At 39.6% G+C, this 23,591-nt stretch overlaps 1 protein-coding gene across 2 annotated transcripts in view; it reads left to right on the forward strand.

Moving 5' to 3' along the window:
- LOC131704992 (uncharacterized) overlaps nt 1–23,591 on the forward strand; it is a 93,404-nt gene that overhangs the window by 16,854 nt on the left and 52,959 nt on the right. The window contains exons 2-6 of one of the 2 annotated variants that reach the window (XM_059006832.1): nt 3,475–3,520; nt 5,220–5,443; nt 11,402–11,447; nt 11,806–11,982; nt 18,663–18,886. In XM_059006832.1, the coding sequence (XP_058862815.1) occupies nt 3,490–3,520; nt 5,220–5,443; nt 11,402–11,447; nt 11,806–11,982; nt 18,663–18,886 (702 nt within the window). In that variant the 5' untranslated portion in view covers nt 3,475–3,489. The remainder of the gene's footprint in view (nt 1–3,474; nt 3,521–5,219; nt 5,444–11,401; nt 11,448–11,805; nt 11,983–18,662; nt 18,887–23,591) is intronic. The other variant, XM_059006833.1, reaches the window with a different exon arrangement.

Genomic DNA, 23,591 nt, shown 5'->3' on the forward strand with positions numbered 1-23,591 from the left:
CTGATAGTAGCAGTGTTTCAGACCGTTGGAAAATTAAAAGAAAATATCATAGTTAATATTATGAATGTCTATATTCATATGTACTTCAATGTGTGTGTGTGTGTGTGTGAGTGAGGGGGAGGGGGGGGGTGGTGGGTTTTTTTTTTTTTTGGTTAATTTTAGAATGTCCAATTATTTTACCCCATTTTATCCCCAATTTGGAATTGCCAAATATGCAACCCGGCTCAGCACTGCACCCCCACACTCTCAGGAGAGACGAAGACAAGCACATACGTCCTCCGAAATCGGTGCTATCGTCTGAATGACAGTGTTGCAGCCCTGCAGATGCCCGGCCAGCCACAGAATGCACCAACCCCTTCTCCAGAATGCAGTATAATATGACATTGCAATATCCGATTAGAATGGAGCACAGTGAATAGTGATAGTTATTTGTACTTGGTGTATTAGAGGGCTGCTCCTCATGGAATTGGTGTGGAATTTAGAAATCAGTGAAATTTAAGCCTTTGCACAAAACTAATGGATTCGAACCCGGGACATGTAGAATCCAGTACAGAAGCGCTACCTTTTACGCCATTTACACCACGAGAACACAAAAGTTGCTCTTAAATGCATGTGTGTTACTTGGTGCTGCAGTTTTTAACCAGTAACAGACTTTTGTAAATTAATTATGCGATATCCCGAAAAGTTTTGATGTGATTTTGCAAACTAAGAGAACCGGGTACACGAAACGAACACAACAGAAAATGCACGAGAGACAAAAGCATCAATGAACAGGTTCAGCCTATGATTCAACCTCTGCTCAGCCGGTCCCGCGTCGGTTACGTCACAGGCGAAGCCTGCGGCCACGTCCACAAGCATACATACATACATGCATACATGCATACATACATACATACATACATACATACATACATACATACATACATACATACATACATACATACATACATACATACATACACATATATATATATATATATATATATATATATATATATATATACATATATATATACACGCACACGCACACGCACACGCAGCAGCAGCAGCAGGTCAGAGCTCCCCCATTACAACAAATACCCCCACCATTTACAGCCAGACCAGTGACACGCAATGTAATGTAATGTAAGTCAGGAATGAACCCTGGTCGTGCAGATTCCAGTACAGACGCGCTACCTTTATGCCACGAGAACTAACACAAGAGTTGCTCTCAAATGCAGCACCAAGTACCATGTGTGTTGCTTGGTGCTGCAGTTTTTAACCAGTAACAATTAACAGACTTTTATAAATAATTGATGTATTATCCTGATTACCCATATATTATTAATAATAACAAGAATAATCTTTATTTTATAAAGCACCTAAATGTACGCATCTCAAAGTTCTGTACAAACACAAAAAAACACAGAGAACCATATATACATACAGCATATTAAAAGTTTTCATCTGATTTTGCAAACTATCAGCTTCATCCATTCTTTTACATTACATTTTATTTGGCTAATGCTTTTATCCAAAGTGACTTACAATTAGTATTTTTTTACATACAAATCCTGGTACCCATTTATTTCTTTGCAGATGCCCTTATCCAGGGTGACTTACAACTGTTACAAGATATCACATTATTTCACATTATACATACTGTATATCACATTTTATATACACTACCGGTCAAAAGTTTTAGAACACCTCCATTTTTCCAGTTTTTATTGAAATTTATGCAGTTTAATGTCTCAATGTACTCTGAAATTAAAGCATAGAACAAATAAACAATTGGAGATAAAAAAGAAATCATGGAATCGTTTTGTTTAACAAAATTTAATCTAAATTTTTGACTCAAAGTAGCCACCTTCTGCAGATATAACAGCCGAACACACTTGTGGCATTCTTTCTACAATGGAAATCAAATATTGTTCGGAAAGTTCTTCCCAACACTGTTGCAGAAGTTCCCACAAATGTGTTGCACTTGTAGGTTGCTTTGCTTTCACCCTTCTGTCCAGTTCATCCCAAACCAGCTCGATGGGGTTTAAGTCTGGAGACTGTGCTGGCCATTCCATGATTTGAAGCCTACCGTCTTGTTCTTTTCTTCTAAGGTAGTTCTGACATAGCCTGGAGGTATGTTTTGGGTCATTATGTTGCTGTAGGATGAACCCCTGACCAACTAGGCGTATACCAGAGGGTATTGCATGGCGCTGCAAAATGCTGTGGTAGCAGTTTTAGTTCAGGGTGCCACTCACTCTGTGCAAGTCGCCGACTCTGGATCCAGCAAAAGAGCCCCAGACCATCACGCTTCCTCCTCCATGTTTGACAGTTGGTGTCACACACCGAGGAACCATCCTTTCGCCTACTCGACGGCGTACAAAAACCCTGCGTGATGAACCGAAGATTTCAAATTTTGATTCATCGGTCCATAAGACCTTCTTCCATCTTCAGTAGTCCACTGGCGGTGCTTCATGGCCCAGGCAAACCTCTTTTTCTTATTTTGCCATCTTAGCAATGGCTTTCTTACTGCCACTCGACCTGTCAAACCTGCAGCTCGAAGTCTTCTCTTCACAGTTGAAACTGAGACTTGCTTAAGAGCGTGTAGTAACACAGTCTGTTCCAACACTGCTTTTATACAGACAGAGGGTTTGTAAGTAATCAACAAAAGTTGGGACACCTGTAGGAATTGTTAGCATCAACTTTTCAAGGCTCAATTTACTTCCATTGCTGCAGAACAGCTGTAGGTTGTTAACCCATTACTTGTTCCCTGAAAAAGGCCTTTTTGTATAACTCTGAAATGTACATTATTTTTCAGTTTTTGGTAACCTAAACTTTTTTTTTTAACCTCTGGCAGTTTACCGCTTACCTTTGTACCATTTCAGGTTATTCACTGGACTTGAACTGCTTAAATTTCAATAAAAACTGGAAAAATGGGGGTGTTCTAAAACTTTTGACCGGTAGTGTGTGTGTGTGTGTGTGTGTATGTATGTATGTATGTGTGTATATATATATATATATATATATATATATATATATATATATATAAATAACATTTTTTACATACAATTACCCATTTATACAGTTGGGTTTTTACTGGAGCAATCTGGGTAAAGTACCTTGCTCAAGGGTAGAGCAGCAGTGTCCCCCACCTGGGATTGAACCCACGACCTTCCGGTCAAGAGTCCAGATGTACAAGTAGAGTTGGTAATTATTTTAGTTCCGTACAGTAATATAGGGCAGTATTTATGTCTGATAGAGACATTTCTAAATAAATTGACTGACAACGTGAGTTGCCGCTCAAAAGATAGACAACGAAACTTAATTTTTTTAAATACTGCAGAAAACATTGACCAGTCTTTATAAAAATAGCGACGTAGCATTTCACATGAATGGCATCTAGTTTAATTCAGTAGTGTTAAGAGTTGTAATGTTCTTATATTCTTAAAGATTAACATTGAGGGTAAATGCAAAGTTTGTGTTTTTTCTTTATAGGAGAGGAAGAACAAAATGGCATGGGTTCAAACCAGAGAGTTTAAAGGTAATGTCATTTATATGTACTTCATAAAATAAAACTATATTGGGTGTGTTTTTGGAGTAGCTGGATTCAGCTCTGTAAATGTTCCCTTCTTGTCTGATCAGAATCAAGCCCAAATTCAAGGGCAGGTGGAGCGCTGACTCAGGAATAGAAACATCCTGGAGATATAATAATAAAACAAGAGTCAATTCTGAGGATGTAGATAATTGACCAATATACATCTCCCTGGCTGAACATAATAGTAAAAGGTTTGCACTGACATTCCAAAACTGTCTTTTCTGTATGTTCATGAATTTACCCGGGTTTTTCATGACATTAAGAGTGCACTGAATAGTGCTGGAAATATCAGTAAGTATATTAACCATGTTAATTGAACATCTCTTTAATAAAGCTGCAAAATGCATAACCATACCTGTCACATAGCTGAACTGGAAATGGATGAGCCTCTAATATATTACATTTTTTGAAGTTTCATATCCAAGGCTTTCAAATCCTTGTTATTGCCTCTTATTGGCAAATTATTGCTAGAAACAGGTAAACAACAAGACAATTTTTTATTTGTACAGATGGCACAAGACAGCTACCGTATTTCAGTTTGAAAATCGAAGCCTCTCATTGGCTGAACAGGTTAACGGGTAACAAGGAGGAACACCGATCTCCCCGATGTGGAAGGGGAGGGAATGGGATTGCTTGACAGTTTGCAAGTGCAAGCATCGAATGGCTAAAAATCACATCGAATGACAAAGTGCACACTGAATGGATAAAAGACATTGAATGTATAAAGCTCATATTTAATGTTTGATGCTAGTTTTTAACATTTGACTGTTTTATTTAACATTCAATGCTTGCATTTAATATTCAATGTTGAATTTATTATTTGATGTTGAAATTTAACATTTGATGTTAAACTTTAACATTTGATACATTAATTTAATATTTAATGCTAGTATTTATTATATGATGCTAAAACTAAATATTCGATACTTGCTTAAATTTAACATTTAATTAATTCATTATTTAATTTGTTACTTTTACCTCCCATAGACATATACAGTAAAGCATGGTTTATTTAAATTACAGGTACTAGTATTTAATTTTATTTTTTAAAAGCTCTGTACCAGCATAGTGTATGATGAAGCAAATAAAGTAGCTTTATATCAATCCAGGCTGTCTTTCCAATACAAATGCAGTACCTAACGTGGGTATTTGATTTAATATAGATTTATTTCTACTGTATTGAAGTCAATCTCGGTACCAGCTCAACAGTGGCACCAGCCAGATTTAATTGAATTTGCAGTTATTGCTGCTAAAGGTGGCGTAACCAGTTATTGAGTCTAAGGGGGCGATTACTTTTTCACACGGGGGCATTGAGTGTTGCATAACTTTCTTTAATAAATAAATGAAATATGTATCAAATTTTTGTGGTGTTTGTTCACTCAGGGTCCCTTTTATCTAACATTTCGGTTTTGGTTGAAGATCTGATAACATTCAGTGTCAAAAATATGCAAAAATGCAGAAAATCAGACGGGGCAAATACTTTTTCACGGCACTATACATACACATCAAATCAGATATGCTTCACACTCATTTATTTGTCAATGAAGTCAAAATGTTATAGGGTCGGATATGTGAGTGCTGACTGTAGAAAACGTGGATGGGTTGTACATTTTTTTAATTAAAAACAAGTTCTGTTTTGTTTAAGATTCCTATGCTGCTGTGGTTGTATTCAGGAAATTAACACCAAATGAAAAACCAGACTCCAGTGATCTCTACTCCACACCCCGGCCCTTGGAGATCCCTGATGGGTTACTCATCGTTGAATGCTACTGGTTTGAAAATGACTGTAAGCAACAACAGTGTGACTGTGAGGAAAACGAGAAGTCTGTGAAGAAGCTTGTTCACTTAATAAAAGGAGAGCTGCAAACAGTAAGAAGCTTCAAATACAATTGTCATTCTTTATTGTTTGATAAGTCTGTGTTTAGGAGCTGCTCTGCTGTTCTAGCTGCCTGCAACAGACATTATATTGTCTGATCTGCTTATTCTATCTTTGGTTAGGTGAGTTTAGATAAAAGGGTAATTGGAAAGGGGCTCAGGAGGCTGAGAAATAAAGTATATATAAGTCTGTAATATGCTTTTGCAGAAATCAGCATGCAGGGTTTCTACTGGATGTTTATCCCATTTTGTGTAGTCTTGTTGACTGACTGGACCCCACACCTCACTTCCATATAGTACAATGGGCTGGATAACACTGTCAAATATTTGTATCCATATTCTAACAGGTGTATTTATTTTATAAAGCCTCATTTTGATGGCATAAAAAGCTCTGCAGGCTTTTTCTTTTAATGTATTCATGGGGCAGCAGTGTGGAGTAGTGGTTAGGGCTCTGGACTCTTGACCGCAGGGTTGTGGGTTCAATCCCTGGTGGGGTGACACTGCTGCTGTACCCTTGAGCAAGGTACTTTACCTAGATTGCTCCAGTAAAAACCCAACTGTATAAATGGGTAATTGTATGTAAAAATAATGTGTAAAAAAGAATGTAATTGTATGTAAAAATAATGCGATATCTTGTAACAATTGTAAGTCGCCCTGGATAAGGGCGTCTGCTAAGAAATAAATAATAATAATAAAATAATATTCACTGCCGGGTTAAAGCTCCCTGATGCATTCATGGTCATGTCTAGGTTTGTATATTGTGTGGTGTGTTCTAGGGTGGAGTGGTGTAGAGTGAAGAGGTACCTGCTTCCTTGAGATCTGGCCTTTTTTTGGATGATCATCATTTTGGTATTTTTCATGTTTAATGTCAGGGCCCAGGTCTGACAGTACTGCTCTAGCAGTGACAGGCTCTGCTGCAGCCCCTGTTCAGTGGGCGACAGCAGGACCAGGTCATCTGCGTAGAACAGGAATTTCATTTCTGTGTCGTGTAGAGTGAGGCAAGGGGCTGCAGACTGCTCCAACACCGTTGCTAATTCATTGATGTAAATACTGAACAGTGTTGGACTCCAGCCCTGTCTCACTCCACGACCCTGTTTGAAGAATTCTGTTCTTTTGTTGCAAATTTTTATTCCGCACTTGTTTTCTGAGTACATTGACTTTATTATGTCGTAAACCTTACCCCCTACACCTCTTTGTAGAATGTTATAATTTAAACCTTCATGCCAAATGGAATCAAATGCTTTTTTAAAGTCTATAAAACAAGAGAAATGGTCCTTTATATTTTTGTTGTACATGTTTGTTGATTAGGGTGTGTAGGGTGTAAATATGATAAGTGCAGTAATTTGGTAGGAATCCAATCTGACTCTTACTCAAGACACGGTAAGGAAGGCCAGTATTCAGGTCGTGAAGATACTGCAGAATACCTTCTCCAGAGTACTGCTTGCACAGATGCCTCGGTAGTTGTTGGGGTCGAATTTGTCTCCACTTTTGTAGATTGGGGATATAAGCCCTTGGTTCCAGATGTCAGGGAAGCAGCCTACATTTAGTACCAGGTTGAATAAATTCAGCAGGGCCTCCTGCAGTTTGGGGCTGGTGTGTGTGTGTGTGTGTGTGTTTATATAATATATATATATATATACACAGACGTGCTCAAATTTGTTGGTACCCTTACAGCTCATTGAAATAATGCTTCATTCCTCCTGAAAAGTGATTAAATTAAAAGCTATTTTATCATGTATACTTGCATGCCTTTGGTATGTCATAGAATAAAGCAAAGAAGCTGTGAAAAGAGATGAATTATTGCTTATTCTACAAAGATATTCTAAAATGGCCTGGACACATTTGTTGGTACCCCTTAGAAAAGATAATAAATAATTGGATTATAGTGATATTTCAAACCAATTAGTTTCTTTAATTAGTATCACACATGTCTCCAATCTTGTAATCAGTCATTCAGCCTATTTAAATGGAGAAAAGTAGTCACTGCTGTTTGGTATCATTGTGTGCACCACACTGAACATGGACCAGAGAAAGCAAAGGAGAGAGTTGTCTGAGGAGATCAGAAAGAAAATAACAGACAAGCATGGTAAAGGTAAAGGCTACAAGACCATCTCCAAGCAGCTTGATGTTCTTGTGACAACAGTTGCAAATATTATTAAGAAGTTTAAGGTCCATGGAACTGTAGCCAACCTCCCTGGGCGCGGCCGCAAGAGGAAAATCGACCCCAGATTGAACAGAAGGATAGTGCGAATGGTAGAAAAAGAACCAAGGATAACTGCCAAAGAGATACAAGCTGAACTCCAAGGTGAAGGTACGTCAGTTTCAGATCGCACCATCCGTCGCTTTTTGAGCGAAAGTGGGCTCCATGGAAGAAGACCCAGGAGGACTCCACTTTTGAAAGAAAAACATAAAGCCAGACTGGAATTTGCTAAAATGCATATTGACAAGCCACAATCCTTCTGGGAGAATGTCCTTTGGACAGATGAGTCAAAACTGGAGCTTTTTGGCAAGTCACTTCAGCTCTATGTTCACAGACGAAAAAATTAAGCTTTCAAAGAAAAGAACACCATACCTACAATGAAACATGGAGGAGGCTCGGTTATGTTTTGGGGCTGCTTTGCTGCGCCTGGCACAGGGTGCCTTGAATCTGTGCAGGGCACAATGAAATCTCAAGACTATCAAGGCATTCTGGAGCGAAACGTACTGCCCAGTGTCAGAAAGCGCTGTCTCAGTCGCAGGTCATGGGTCCTCCAACAGGATAATGACCCAAAACACACAGCTAAAAGCACCCAAGAATGGATAAGAACAAAACATTGGACTATTCTGAAGTGGCCTTCTATGAGTCCTTATCTGAATCCTATCGAACATCTATGGAAAGAGCTGAAACTCGCAGTCTGGAGAAGGCACCCATCAAACCTGAGACAGCTGGAGCAGTTTGCTCAGGAAGAGTGGGCCAAACTACCTGTTAACAGGTGCAGAAGTCTCATTGAGAGCTACAGAAAACGTTTGATTGCAGTGATTGCCTCTAAAGGTTGTGCAACAAAATATTAGGTTAGCGGTCCCATCATTTTTGTCCATGCCATTTTCATTTGTTTTCTTATTTACAATATTATGTTGAATAAAAAATCAAAAGCAAAGTCTGATTTCTATTAAATATGGAATAAACAATGGTGGATGCCAATTACTTTTGTCAGTTTCAAGTTATTTCAGAGAAAATTGTGCATTCTTTGTTTTTTGTGGAGGGGTACCAACAAATTTGAGCACGTCTGTATGTATAATATATATAATATATATATATATATATATTATACTTTTTCTCAGTTTTTTAAATACAAAAATTTTAAATACAAAACAGTAAATAATGCCAAATGGGACTGGTTTAAATTTGTGTGTTTAAGCCTTTTCTTATATATATATATATATATCAATCCTTATTGTTAAAAGCACATTAGCATATGCAAGACGGGCGGATCTGTTGTTAAAAGCACATTAGCATATGCAAGACGGGCGGATCTGTTTTTTTCAGCTGGGTGGCGACAGACGTTTTGCTGGGCGGCCAGCCCAGGTGAAAAGGCCTGGGGAGAACCCTGTAATGTTTCCACTGCTGTTCTAGCTTTAGCTGTGGGATGTGTAGCAGGGCACTGGAAAATGTGTGTATTTTGTGGGTGTTTAAACTGTGCTTTGGTGTTGTGTGTATTAATTAAATTTAATTAATTAATTAATTAATTAATTAATTAATTGTTTGAAAGCCGGGCGCTCCGTGGGGACAGCCTAGCTGTTGTGTTTGGTTGCGGGGAAAGGCAGCGTGTGATTGGCTGTGCCGATCCCTAACCAGCAGGTGGCCGTGTATTGGTGGAGTTGCGGTTAGCTTAAAAACAAGCTGCGGAGGTTCTTCTGGGCTGCTGAAAAGCCACAGGACTTGTGACAGTCTGCTGGGCTGCTCCAGGAGGATTGGAGTCCCGCTGGTGAAATACAGGAACTGAAGACCGCTGACGGCTGGGTGTTTAACCAGGGTCAGGGTGGCAGTGTTTACAGAAGAAGAAACTGCAACCGCTGGTGAGCGAGTGTATATCTGGGGTCGGGTAAGAGCAGGGAATAGCTCCAGGATTTAATGCCCGCCTGTATAGTGAGATCACAGCAGGACCTCCTGTTTTAGGGAGCAGCGCTAGCCGTCTTCACGTCATCTTTTATTTGTAGTTTTTGTATTGTTTTATTTTTGCCTTCTGTACCGTGTGCTGTATGTCCTCTGTGTGCTAACATTGTTGGTAGCGTCACATGACTCTTCTGTTCATTAATGTATGTATGTATGTATGTATGTATGTATGTATGTATGTCTGAATCAACACCTGTAACAGCTCTCATGATAACATTTCCGCTGCTATTCACTCTTTGGCTGAGGGTTGTCACGGTAACGTTCCCGCTGCTCTTGTCGCTTTGTCTCCTAGTGCCGTTGATCCTGTTTTTGCTGCTTTTGTCTTTGAGAGTGTGGATTCCTGATGGCTGTGTTCTAGCTGTTGTCTTTGAGAGTGTGGATTCCTGATGGCTGTGTTCTAGCTGTTGTCTTTGAGAGTGTGGATTCCTGATGGCTGTGTTCTAGCTGTTGTCTTTGAGAGTGTGGATTCCTGATGGCTGTGTTCTAGCTGTTGTCTTTGAGAGTGTGGATTCCTGATGGCTGTGTTCTAGCTGTTTTTGCTTTGCCTCTGGGTTTTACTGAAACACTGAGGCATGATGGGTGTGCTGTTGTAGTTTCATTTTTTGTGGCTCTGGTTCTTGATAGAGTCGTGCTATCTCCGCTCTTTTGTGCTTTTTTGTGTATGGTAATGACAATTAGGAAGTTTGGCTTGTGGCTCATGGCTGATCCTGGTGCTGTGTTTGATTGACTGGGTCATGGTAGTACTGCTGAATGGGTTTTGGTCGATCCGGCGGTGAGCTTCTTGTTTTTGGTGACTTACTGTTGGTGTTCAATTATCCTTTCCCTGTTTGTGCTTCATATAATACTCATGTCTTTGTTTTCTTTTGAATTTTAAGGTAAATGGCTGATAGTAGCAGTGTTTCAGACCCTTGGAAAATTAAAAGAAAATATCATAGTTAATATTATGAATATGTCCATATTGTTATTCAAAGTAGTTTAATCTGCAATTTTATTGGCAATTCCAAAATGGCACAAAAGAGCGGAGATAGCATGTCTCTAATAGAGACAAATACATTTAGAAATAAATTAACTGACTGTGAGTTGCCGCTCAAAAGATAAAGACAACGAAACTTAATTTTTTACAATACTGCAGAAAACATTGGCCAGTCTTTACAAAAATAAAGAGATGTAGCATTTCATATGAATGGCATCTAGTTTAATTCAGTCGTATTAAGAGTTGTAATGTTCTTGCATTAGGGTTGCCACCTTTGAGATACAAAAATACCGGACGCCCTATCCCCTCCTATTGTCGTCTTCTTCATTTGTCTCTGCCATTGTGACTAACGTTACAGTAAGCTACGTAATAGTTTCGCGCTTAGCGTTACAGTATGCTACGTAATAGTTTCGCGCTTCTTCATTCAAAGGGCTGTCAAACTTAACAGCAGCGCGCATGCTCATACCCGATAACACACAGCGGTGAGCACACAAGAAAAACATCACGGTACAGCGTTTTGGTGGCTTACGTTGTTACCTCAATTCTTTCTGGTGCATTTACACACCGCTGTGTTATAGTATTTGAATTTCACTCATACAAGCACAACATGTTATATTAAATTGTTTATTGTAACACATTTAAGAACATATCTAATAGATTAGAATGCTTAGAATTACCGGACATCTTCCAAAAAAAACGGACAGGGGGTCAAAGTAGATAAAAATACCGGACAGTCCGGTAAAATACCGGTGGGGTGGCAACCCTGTCTTACATATTCTTCATGATTAGCATTGAGGGTAAATGCAGTTTTGTGTTTTCTTTATAGGAGAGGAAGAACAAAATGGCATGGGTTCAAACCAGAGAGTTTAAAGGTAATGTCATTTATATGTACTTCATAAAATAAAACTATATTGGGTGTGTTTTTGGAGTAGCTGGATTCAGCTCTGTAAATGTTCCCTTCTTGTCTGATCAGAATCAAGCCCAAATTCAAGGGCAGGTGGAGCGCTGACTCAGGAATAGAAACATCCTGGAGATATAATAATAAAACAAGAGTCAATTCTGAGGACGTAGATAATTGACCAATATACATCTCCCTGGCTGAACATAATAGTAAAAAGGAAAGTATTACAATTATTAAAAGGAAAGGTGCGGAAAGGAAATTGGCTGTGCTGTAAGAAACTTTTGTACATTTATATCAATCGGCTATTTCTTTTTGTTTCTGAATTTTAGTGTGTGAACATGGAGGACGAAATACAGAGATCTGTAAACAATTTACAAGGAAGATTGAAGAAAAAGGAAATTTTAAAGTATCAGTTCGCACTGACATTACGTCTTTTCTCTATGTTCATGAAGTTACCCGGGTTTTTCATGACATTAAGAGTGCACTGAATAGTGCTGGAAATATCAGTAAGTATATTAGCCATGTTAATTGAACATCTCTTTAATAAAGCTGTTAAATGCATAACCATACCTGTCACATAGCTGAACTGGAAATGGATGAGCCTCTAATATATTACATTTTTTAAAGTTTCAAATCCAAGGCTTTCAAATCCTTGTTATTGCCTCTTATTAGCAAATTATTGCTAGAAAGAGGAAGCAACTGAACACTTGTTTATACAGCCACTTTAAATAACACAACCTCCCCCTGCAGCGAAAATGTAAATTCAATTAAATCTGGCTGGTGGTGCCACTGTTGAGCTGATACTGAGATTGACTTCAATAGAAATAAATCTATATTAAATCAAATACCCAAGTTAGGTACTGCATTTATATTGGAAAGACAGCCTGGATTGATATAAAGCTACTTTATTTGCTTCATCATACACTATGCTGGTACAGAGCTTTTAAAAAATAAAATGAAATACTAGTACCTGTAATTTAAATAAACTGCTTTACTGTAAATGTCTATGGGAGGTAAAAGTAACAAATTAAATAATGAATTAATTAAATGTTAAATTTAAGCAAGTATCGAATATTTAATTTTAGCACCATATAATAAATACTAGCATTAAATATTAAATTCATGTATCAAATGTTAAATTTCAACATCAAATAATAAATTCAACATTGAATATTAAATGCAAGCACTGAATGTTAAATACTACCACCCAATGTTAAATGCAACAGTCGAATGTTAAAAACTAGCATCAAACATTAATTATGATCTTTATACATTCAGTGTGCCTTTCATCCATTCGATGTAGGCTTTATCTAGTCAGTGTGTCTTTTATGCATTCGTTGTGCACTTTGTCATTCGATGTGGTTTTTATCCATTCGATGCTTGCAATTGCAAACTGTCAATCAATCCCATCCGCCCCGCCCGTTCCCACCCCTTCCACATCGGGGAGATCGGTGTTCCTCCTTGTTACCTGTTAACCTGTTCAGCCAATGAGAGGCTTCGATTTTCAAACTGAAATACGGTAGCTGTCTTGTGCCGTCTAGAAATAAAAAAATGTCTTGTTGTTTACCTGTTTTGTGTGTAGAAATTTGCACTATGCATTTTTTATATCATTTATACGACTTTCGTGATCATTTACTTTCAACTTTCAAGTTTTGAAATCGAAAAAATATATAAAAAATAGTCTACTTTGAAATCGGCACAATCGTTTATAAACAGGTAGATTGCATAGTTAATACATTAAGCATTCATTATTCAAAGATTGTTTTAACTGCGCATGTCAAAGACGTTTTTAATGAAAACAAACTAGAACTGATTTATACACATCACAAAGAAATCATGCCGTCCTGTCGAAAAAGTTAGTAAATGATTGCAAAATGCAGCCGACAACTGCTGCGCGTGCACATCACTCGTATTTTATCACAGAGACACGAGCAAAAGAAAAATTAGATGTGCCTGTAGGATGATCTCATTTTACGCATGCGCAATTAGCCAGGGGATACAGATTTTTGAGGGGATACTGAATTGGTTACAACACCTGTTAACTCACGAAGTAACTCAGAAATGACTTCAGATAAAACTTCCACCAACGGGCCGTTCGCATAAATTCTGCTTGCCTCTGAATTAATCAAAATACTTCAAAGCCACTCTAAAATGTACAAAACGGTATCATCACTGGTATTAGTTTCTAGCATATTTCTCGCTAGAATAATTTTTTGTCGAGTCTAGTTCTGTAGCTGGGTCGCTACGTCGGGCCTAGCAGCTTCAGCCATGTGAACCTAACAAAATAAAATAAACGTTGTAAAAAAACCCACAAGCCTTAATAACGTTATTTAATATGCACATTTTTACACACAAAACAGGTAAAACAACAAGACCCTTTTTAATTTCTACAGACGGCACAAGACAGCTACCGTATTTCAGTTTGAAAGTCGAAGCCTCTCATTGGCTGAACAGGTTAACAGGTAACAAGGAGGAACACCGATCTCCCCGATGTGGAAGGGGAGGGAATGGGCGGGGCGGATGGGATTGATTGACAGTTTGCAAGTGCAAGCATCGACTGGATAAATACCACATCGAACGACAAAGTGCACAACGAATGCATAAAAGACACATTGAATGTATAAAGATCATATTTAATGTTTGATGCTAGTTTTTAACATTCGATGGTAGTATTTAACATTCAATGCTTGCATTTAATATTCAATGTTGAATTTATTATTTGATGTTGAAATTTAACATTTGATGTTAAAATGTAATATTTGATACATGAATTTAATATTTAATGCTAGTATTTATTATTTGATGCTAAAATTAAATATTTGATACTTGCTTAAATTTAACATTTCATGAATAGTCATTCATTATTTAACTTTTGTTACTTTCACCTCCCATATATGTCTACCTTTACCATCAATAAAAAAAAAACAGGATATTTGTGGGGTTCTGCATTTTTGCACATTTTTCACATTGTATTTGGTCACAGATTTTTTTTTGGTTTGTATTAGTATATAGAGGGAGTCTGAGAGAAAAAATGACACAAAAGTTTGGTGCTTCTTTCATTTGTTTGGTGTGCAAGGTAATCAAACATGCAATCTGCAGGTGTGAAAAAGTTATTGCCCCCCTAGTTAACTCAACCCAATTAAAGGGATAATTAGGGTCAGCTGTTTGAGTACTTTGGTTAACAACCAGGCCTGATTTGGGCCAGCCCTGCTGTCCCCTGATAACACTGTTACTCCTGCTGCCCTGTCCTCTCTCTACGTCCTGTCCCATACCCCGCGTCTCACCGGACGGGGAGGTGGGACGGGTCTTCTCCTCTCTCCCTCCTTACTCTTTTCTGTCCCCTCCGATCTCACCTCCCTCTCTGTCACTACCTTTGAATTTCATGCAGTCCAACTAACCTCTCCCTGTCAACTCCTGCTCATTGTTCTGTACCGCCCCCCTGGGCCTCTCACTCACTTTCTGGATGAACTCGACTATCTACTCTCCTCCCTCCCCTCTCTGTCTACCCCGACTGTCCTGTTGGGTGACTTCAACATCCATCTCTCCAACCCCAGCCACTCTGCTGGATTCCTCCCTCTCCTTCACTCCTTCGACTTCTGTCTCTCTCCGTCCCCTCCTACCCACAAAGCTGGCCGTCAACTGGACCTCACCTTCTCCAGGGCCTGCTGCCCCTCCAACCTCTCTGTCACCCCCCTGGACCTCTCTGATCACTATTTCATCTCTTTTTCTCTGTCTCTCCCCCCTCTCCCTGCTCCTCCTACCCCCACTGTCACCTCTCGCCGTAACCTCCGCTCTCTCTCCCCCTCTGTCCTTGCCTCCACTGCTCTCTCTCACCTCCCTCCTATCGACTCCTTTTCACAACTCTCCGTAGACTCTGCTACCTCCACCCTCTTCTCCTCGCTCACCTCTTCCCTCGACTCCCTCTGTCCCCTCACCTCCCGACCTGCTCGCCCCTCCCCTCCCCATCCCTGGCTCTCCTCTGTGCTCCGCTCGGCAAGAATCACACTGCAGTCTGCTGAAAAGAAATGGAAGAGAACCAAACTCCCTGCTGCCCTAGACCTTTACCGCACTCTCCTCTCCTCCTTCTCCTCTACTCTCTCCTCTGCTAAATGTGCTTATTTCCAATCTGTAATCCAAGCCTCCACTAACAACCCACGTAAACTATTCTCTACCTTCTCCTCCCTCCTAAACCCTCCCCCCCTCCTCCTCCCTCCTCTATCTCCCCTGACGACTTTGCCTCCTTCTTCTCTTCTAAAATCTCAGATATCCGCAAACTCTTTAACACCTCTCCCTCCCCCGCACCCCCTCCTGCTCCAACCCCTACACCCACTACATCCCCTACTAACTCGCCCTCCCTCTCCACCTTCTTGCCCCTCTCAGACTCTGACCTCTCCTCCCTGCTCCAGGGTCACAAACCCACCACGTGTGCCTTGGACCCCCTCCCCACTCACCTCTTTCAAGCTGCTGCTCCTGCTCTACTCCCCTTCATCTCCTCCCTCCTCAACACCTCTCTACTTTCTGGCATCTTCCCCTCTGCCTTCAAAAAAGCCTCTATCACTCCCCTCCTCAAAAAACCTACCCTTGACCCCACCTCCCTCCAGAGCTACCGTCCTGTCTCCCTCCTACCCTTCCTCTCCAAAACCCTCGAGCGGACTGTACACCGCCAGCTCTCTGCTTTCCTGTCCAACCACTCTCTGCTTGACCCTCTCCAATCTGGCTTCCGCTCTGCTCACTCCACTGAAACCGCCCTCCTGTCTGTCACCAACTCCCTTAAGTGTGCCCGAGCTGCCTCTCTCTCCTCTGTCCTAATTCTCCTCGACCTCTCTGCTGCCTTTGACACTGTTGATCACTCTATTCTACTATCATCTCTTGCTGACCTGGGGATCTCTGGCACTGCTCTGGCCTGGTTCTCCTCCTACCTCTCCAACCGCACTTACCAGGTAACCTGGCGTGGAGCAACCTCCACACCTCACCCTCTCTTAACTGGAGTCCCCCAAGGGTCAGTCTTGGGTCCTCTCCTGTTCTCTCTCTAAACCCGCTCCCTGGGCCCCCTCATCGCATCCTACGGTTTCTCATACCATTTCTATGCTGATGATGCTCAGATTTTCCTCTCCTTCCCCACCTCTGACTCCACCATCTCCTCCCGTATCTCTACCTGTCTGTCTGCTATTTCCTCCTGGATGCACTCGCATCACCTCAAACTCAACCTCTCTAAATCTGACCTCCTTTTCTTTCCCTCCTCCTCCCCCTCCTCTGATCTCTCTATCTCTGTTCCTCTGGAATCTACCACACTCTCTCCCTCTTCCTCAGCTAAGAACCTTGGAGTCACCCTGGACCCCTGCCTCTCTTATTCCCAGCACATCTCCACTCTGGCACGCACTTGCAGATTCTTCCTGAGCAACATCCGAAGAATCCGACCCTTCCTCACCAACTATGCTACCCAGCTCCTGGTCCAGGCCCTGGTACTCTCCCGCCTAGACTACTGCAACTCCCTCCTGGCTGGCCTCCCTGCGTCTGCCACCCGTCCGCTCCAGCTCATCCAGAACTCTGCCGCTCGCCTGGTGTTCTCTCTACCTCGCTTCGCCCACGCTACTCCACTACTCTGCTCGCTCCACTGGCTCCCGATCACCGCTCGCATCCAGTTCAAGACTCTTGTACTAGCCTACAGATGCCTTGATCAGACTGCACCCAGCTACCTCCAGACCCTCATCTCTCCCTACACCCCCACTCGACCTCTCCGCTCCGCCTGCACTAGAAGACTGGCTCCACCTCCGCTACGCTCCCCTGCCTCCAGAGCCCGCTCCTTCTCCACCCTTGCTCCGCAGTGGTGGAACGACCTTCCTACAGATGTCAGGACTGCCCAGTCCCTGACCACATTCCGGCGCCTCCTTAAGACTCACCTCTTCAAACAGCACCTGTAGAACTCCTCTGTTGTATCCTGGGACACTATCACCCTTCATTTAAATATGCTTTATTTTGCTCTTATCTGCCCCCTATTTTACTGCATTTAATCCTGTACCTCAGAATATTGTAATCTGCCAAGTGTTTAATCTGTAGTATTTTGTACTTAATCATATCCTGATGTAACTATCACTATTTAATCATATCCTGATGTAACTTTCACTATTATCTGCTGTATTATTGAATTGTGGTTTGTCACACTTGAGAATTATTGTATTTCTTGTTTTTACTGTATGACTTATATTGTAACACTTGAATGTATTTGTATTTGCTTGCGATTGTAAGTCGCCCTGGATAAGGGCGTCTGCTAAGAAATAAATAATAATAATAATAATATAAATCTGACTAACTTTGGCCCTTACCATCAGAGTGAAGTTGTCAGCACACAGGTTCTAGAGGCACATCATGCCACGAACAAAAGAAATTCCTGAAGACCTCTGGAAAAAAGTTGTTGATACCGATCAGTCTGGAAAGGGTTACAAAGCCATTTCTAAGGTTCTGGGGTTCCACCGAACCACAGTCAAAGCCATACTGTCCAAATGGAGAAAGTTTGGGACAGTACTGAATCTTCCCAGGAGTGGCCGTCCTGCCAAAATGTCTCCAAGAGCAAGGCGTAAAATCGTCCAGGAAGTCACAATGGCCTAGTCAAAGTCCAGACCTAAACCCCATTGAGATGTTGTGGCAGGACCTGAAACAAGTATTTCATGCTCGAAAACCCACAGATGTCACTGAGTTGAAGCAGTTCTGCATGGAGTGGGCCAAAAATCCTCCACAGCGCTGTGAGAGACTAATCAATAACTACAGGAAGCGTTTGGTTGCTGTTATTGCTGCTAAAGGTGGCGTAACCAGTTAGTGAGTCTAAGGGGGCAATTTACATTTTCACACGAGGACATTGGGTGTTGCATAACTTTCTTTAGTAAATAAATGAAATATGTATCAAATTTGTGTTATTTGTTCACTCGGTCCCTTTTATCTAACATTTCAGTTTTGGTTGAAGATCTGATAAGATTCAGTGTCAAAAATATGCAAAAATGCAGAAAATCAGACGGGGCAAATACTTTTTCATGGCACTATACATACACATCAAATCAGATATGCTTCACACTCATTTATTCGTCACTGAAGTCAAAATGTTATAGGGTCGGATATGTGAGTGCTGACTGTAGAAAACGTGGATGGGTTGTACATTTTTTAAATTAAAAACAAGTTCTGTTTTGTTTTTAAGATTCCTATGCTGCTGTGGTTGTATTTAGGAAATTAACACCATATGAAAAACCAGACTCCAGTGATCTCTACTCCAGACCCCGGCCCTTGGGGATCCCTAATGAATTACCCATCGTTGCATGCTACTGGTTTGAAAATGACTGTAAGCAACAACTGTGTGACTGCAAGGAAAACGAGAAGTCTGTGAAGAAGCTTGTTCGCTTAATAAAAGGAGAGCTGCAAACAGTAAGATGCTTAAAATATAATTGTCATTCTTTATTGTTTGATAAGTCTGTGTTTAGGAGCTGCTCTACTGCTCTAGCTGCCTGCAACAGACATTACATTGTCTGATCTGGTTAGGTGAGGTTAGATAAAAAGGATAAGGATACAAATTGGAAAGGGGCTCAGGATGCTGAGAAATAAAGAATATATAATGCACATCAGCAGTCCCAAAGGTCCTGTTTAACGCCAGACAGAAAGCAGAGTGACATTTCTTTTATTCACTGCTTTCATGCGATCTGGCTGGCTGTTGTACAAGGTAATGTGCACAGATTTGGGCTGCTTTTCTGTAACATGCTAATCAGACACTAGTGCTACAGTATGTAGATCTTCTCTGTAACTGAGCTGCAGTGACTCACTCAATCAATGTGTTAAATATATGGCAATTTATCAACTTTGAGATATATATATATATATATATATATATATATATATATATATATATATATACAGTATATATACATGTTTGATATATATGGATTGATAGCAGTAGTAAAGGTGATACAGCGAATGTCACTTTCTAAGCCACGCCCCTTTCGATTGGTTTATGACCCCCAAGCCCTGCCCCTTTTACACATTTGACTGATTTATGGCCATAGGCCCTGCCCTATTGGTTGATTTATGACCATAAGCCCCGCCCCTTTCAACACATGAGAGATTTATGACCGTTAAGCCCCGCCCCCTTTCCCATGCCTTTTTGAATGATTTATGACCCTTCTGTCCCGCCCCTTTTTTCTGACATTAACCGGATATCCGTCAAAAAAAAATGGTGTGTGTGTGTATTTCTCTTTTGGCAATGCTTGAGTCACTCCGAAATAATAACCTTGGTTATTAACAATCAGAGAGTCCCTAAACACAAAAAAGAGATTCATCAGCAATATATTATAACATATTATACTGAAAATTAACCCGTGGTTGGATGAGGAAAACATGTACTGAGCCCCTACATTTCCCCCGGTTTTAGGGTTGTGGTAGGTGCTGGAGCATTCCCATAATAAACCTGGTAAAGGCGTTTTATCAGACACTATCTGTCGGTTGATTTTAATATTGCAGCAGTCTTTATTTTAATATTACATCATACTCTAAAAGCCTTTAAAAAGTTATTTTAGAAGATAATAAATGTTAGCACTACATTCTTTGGACTAATAGGATGATTTTAAGACCAAATGAGACGTAATTAGGAATAAGGATATTTTTTTTTCTGTTTAAAACTGAATATATATGGGTTTAACTTATAGGATTGATTAGCACTTCCACATACTGCCCCCTGGCGGTTGCTATTAATATTGCATCTGTCTCTATTTATTTTCAAATTAGTCTAAAAACCTATTTAAAGTTATTTTAGCAGATAATAAATAGGCTAATACATAGAAAAAGAGAAAAAAATAATAAAAATATGTAATACTATAGGCTATGACACAGAAAAAGAATCAAAATATGTAATATAGGCTATGACACAAAATAAAATAATAAAAAATATGTAATATTATAGGCTATTACATAGAAAAAGAAAAAAGAGAAAGAACAAAGTGTGTGCATTTATCTTTTGACAATGCTCAAGTCCCTCCAAAACAATAACCTGGGTTATTAACAATCAGAGAGTCCTTAAATATATAAAATAGTTTCATCATCAGAATCATATAAAATAATACACTGAAAATTAACCCATGATTGTGTGAGGAAAAATGTACTGGGCCCCTACCTTTTTTCAGGTTTTAGGGTTGTGGTAGGTGTTGGAGCATTGCCATGACACATCTGGTTCTGCATAATGGTTGATTTTAATATTACAGCGTACTCTAAAAACCTATTTAAAGTTATTTTAGAAGCTAATAAATGTTAGCACAGGTTTGAATTTTTCAGTTTTAAGGTTGTTGGAGCCTTCCCATAATACACCTGGTTCAGCCGTTCTACATAATGGTTGATTGTAATATTACAGCGTACTCTAAAAACCTATTTAAAGTTATTTTAGAAGCTAGTAAATGTTAGCACTACATTCTTTGGACTAATAGGATTATATTATGACCAAATAAGACGTAATTAGGAATAAGGGTCGTCTTTTTCAGTTTAAAACTCAAGATATGTTGTAGGGTACATGTAGGATTGATTAGCAGTTCCACATACTACCGTCTGTCAGTTGATTTTAATATTGCAACTGTCTCTAATTAGTTTCAAAATATAGTCTAAAAAAACCAATTTAAAGTTATTTTCAAAGCGAAAACCCCCATTTTTAATAGAAATAATAGTCTTTATAGATAGTTTCAACAGGATGCTGCTACAGCCGCTGTTGAGGTTTCATGCCCGAGCTTGCCCCCTCTACGCTCCATTGTCTGTAAAATGATCCATTGTATGTAAGGATGTAATGTCTAGACCTGTTATGGGTAATGAAGCGTTCAGTGTACTGTATTTAAATTTGTTAGCTGTCTCTTTAAAAAAAAAAAAAAAAAACATTCGATTGTAAGGCTGTAATGTCTAGACTGTTTATGGCTTATGACACATTCAGTTTACGTTATTTAAACCTTGCTCGATGTCTCCTTTGAAAAAACTCCACTTTGGATAAAACTCTGCTGCCTACCTGAAGCCTTGACTGTCTGAGGCTGCTTTTTAACTTCGCCTGATCTGCGCTGGAAACAATTGCATCTCGTTCTAGACCCTCACTGTATTGTGTGCTTTGACGCTCAAAAAGAATGGAAAACTTCAATAACAGTTAGGGTAAGTGCTTTTATTTTAAATGTATCTAGAGGTGATTGTTTAAAAATGTTAATCTTTTTTTTGTTATTGGTTCTCTTCGTATGGATGCGGTTTTATTTGGTATGTGCTAAGAATCATTCCAAGACGACCGCTGCGTTTTCTTTTAAATGTATCTAGGGCTTTTCTTTAGGGATGCTTGTTTATAAATGTTTGATTTCTGCATGCTATATGCTTTAATATTGTGGGGTGTCATAACCCTTAATTACGAAAACTCCAAAACTATTAAATCTCTCATCTCTGAAAGATTTGGTTCAGAATTTCGTGAGTCCTGATCAAGACACCCCTCCTGAAAAAATCTTGATCAAAGGGACCCAAATTCACAGAAGTAAAAAAGAGTTTCAGCTAGAAAATAGACCACTTTTCAGATTGTGTACAATAAGAGAGTATTGAAGTCTGACTACACCATGTTGCCCTATGGATACTGAAGGAGGTTTCGATGTACATCTTTCCATCCCCTTTTGCAGCGATCATATCGGAACCCTCTAGTTCAGGGTTTAGATTTATGACCCTTATGTCCTGCCCCTTTTTTTCTGACATTAACCGGATATCTGTCAAAAAATAGACCAACGCTAAAAATGGCGTCTGTTGTACCCTAGTTTATATAAGCATTATGTAATATTATAGACTATTGCATAGAAAAAGACAGAAAGAAGAATAAAGAAGGGTGTTGTAGTGTTAAAGGATATATTTTTAAAATAAAAATGTTACAATTACAAATCGACAGGAATTGAACCTGTGAGGGTTGTTCACCAGTTAGATCTTAAGTCTAATGCCATAACCACTCGCTCGGCCACGATAGTCACCCCCTGAAACAGTCTTAAGGCTTTAGAGTAGGGTAGTGTTTTTGTATTTTAAAAACTTTTTTGAAAAACTTCTATTTTGGGTTGTTTATAAATGACGTATGTATATGAAAATGTAATTTAGAAAAATGTGAAAATCTTGTTTAATGCATTACTATGAAAGGCAATGTCCCCTGTTTATGCGTCGTTTAAAGTATCCAATTTTTGTACTATACAATCACCGCATTTGTTTGACTTTTTTTCTGAAGGGATGACTCTTCAGCAAATGAAATGAATTTATTACGATGTTTCAAATCCAGGGGGGTTTGGAGGCCGACAGTCTCTACAGAGAGTTCTTAGGGAGGAGGGGTGTAGGGTTAGTGATAAGGATATAGCTGAATGGTTATCTGAACAAGACACTTACACCCTACATAAACCCTCTAGAATAAACTTAAAAAAAAAACGAGTATTTGTATCTAATATTGACGATTTAATGGCAGGCTTGTGTCATATTGAATTCAGCACTAGCCTCTTTGGCTGTCAATCATTTTAAAATTGTATAAAGACGTCGGGTGGAGGAAGAGAGAGGATGGTCGTAGGAAGTGACGTAATAGTTGAAGCAGTGAGCGAGCGAGAATGCAGTATAGCAATAAGTCGTAATAGTTTTGTTTGTTTGTTTGTTTTTGGTGTTAAAACTAATATATGAAATATAGCTTTGACACCACAGATGTTTTTTTGTGTATTGGAAACTCGTTGGGACAGGAACTATGTCAAGTCAACGATTGAGGAATAAAGTGGCGAGTGATTTGAAACGTGCAGGACCAGTGAAGACGCCAACGCGGTTTGCAATGTCGAATACACAAATAGTTATTTAATGCGTGGAGAGCAATCCATATTGAGTGTTTTTTGTTTTTTTTTCAAACAGTTGAAGCTGCGGGTAGTGGTCTGTTGCACGAGTCAGTGAAAGCAACGTGGAGTCTGCTTGTTGTTTTAAAATAGCAAGACTAAAACCTGGAGTTTTCCATACTGCTGTATTACTAGCAAGACAAACCTGGAGTTTTCCATACTGCTGTATTACTAGCAAGACAAACCTGGAGTTTTCTGCATATTGCTGTATTACTAGCGAGACTGAAACTTGGATTTTT

Source organism: Acipenser ruthenus, chromosome 34 (genome assembly GCF_902713425.1).
Source record: "Acipenser ruthenus chromosome 34, fAciRut3.2 maternal haplotype, whole genome shotgun sequence".
NCBI classification, from domain to species: domain Eukaryota; kingdom Metazoa; phylum Chordata; class Actinopteri; order Acipenseriformes; family Acipenseridae; genus Acipenser; species Acipenser ruthenus.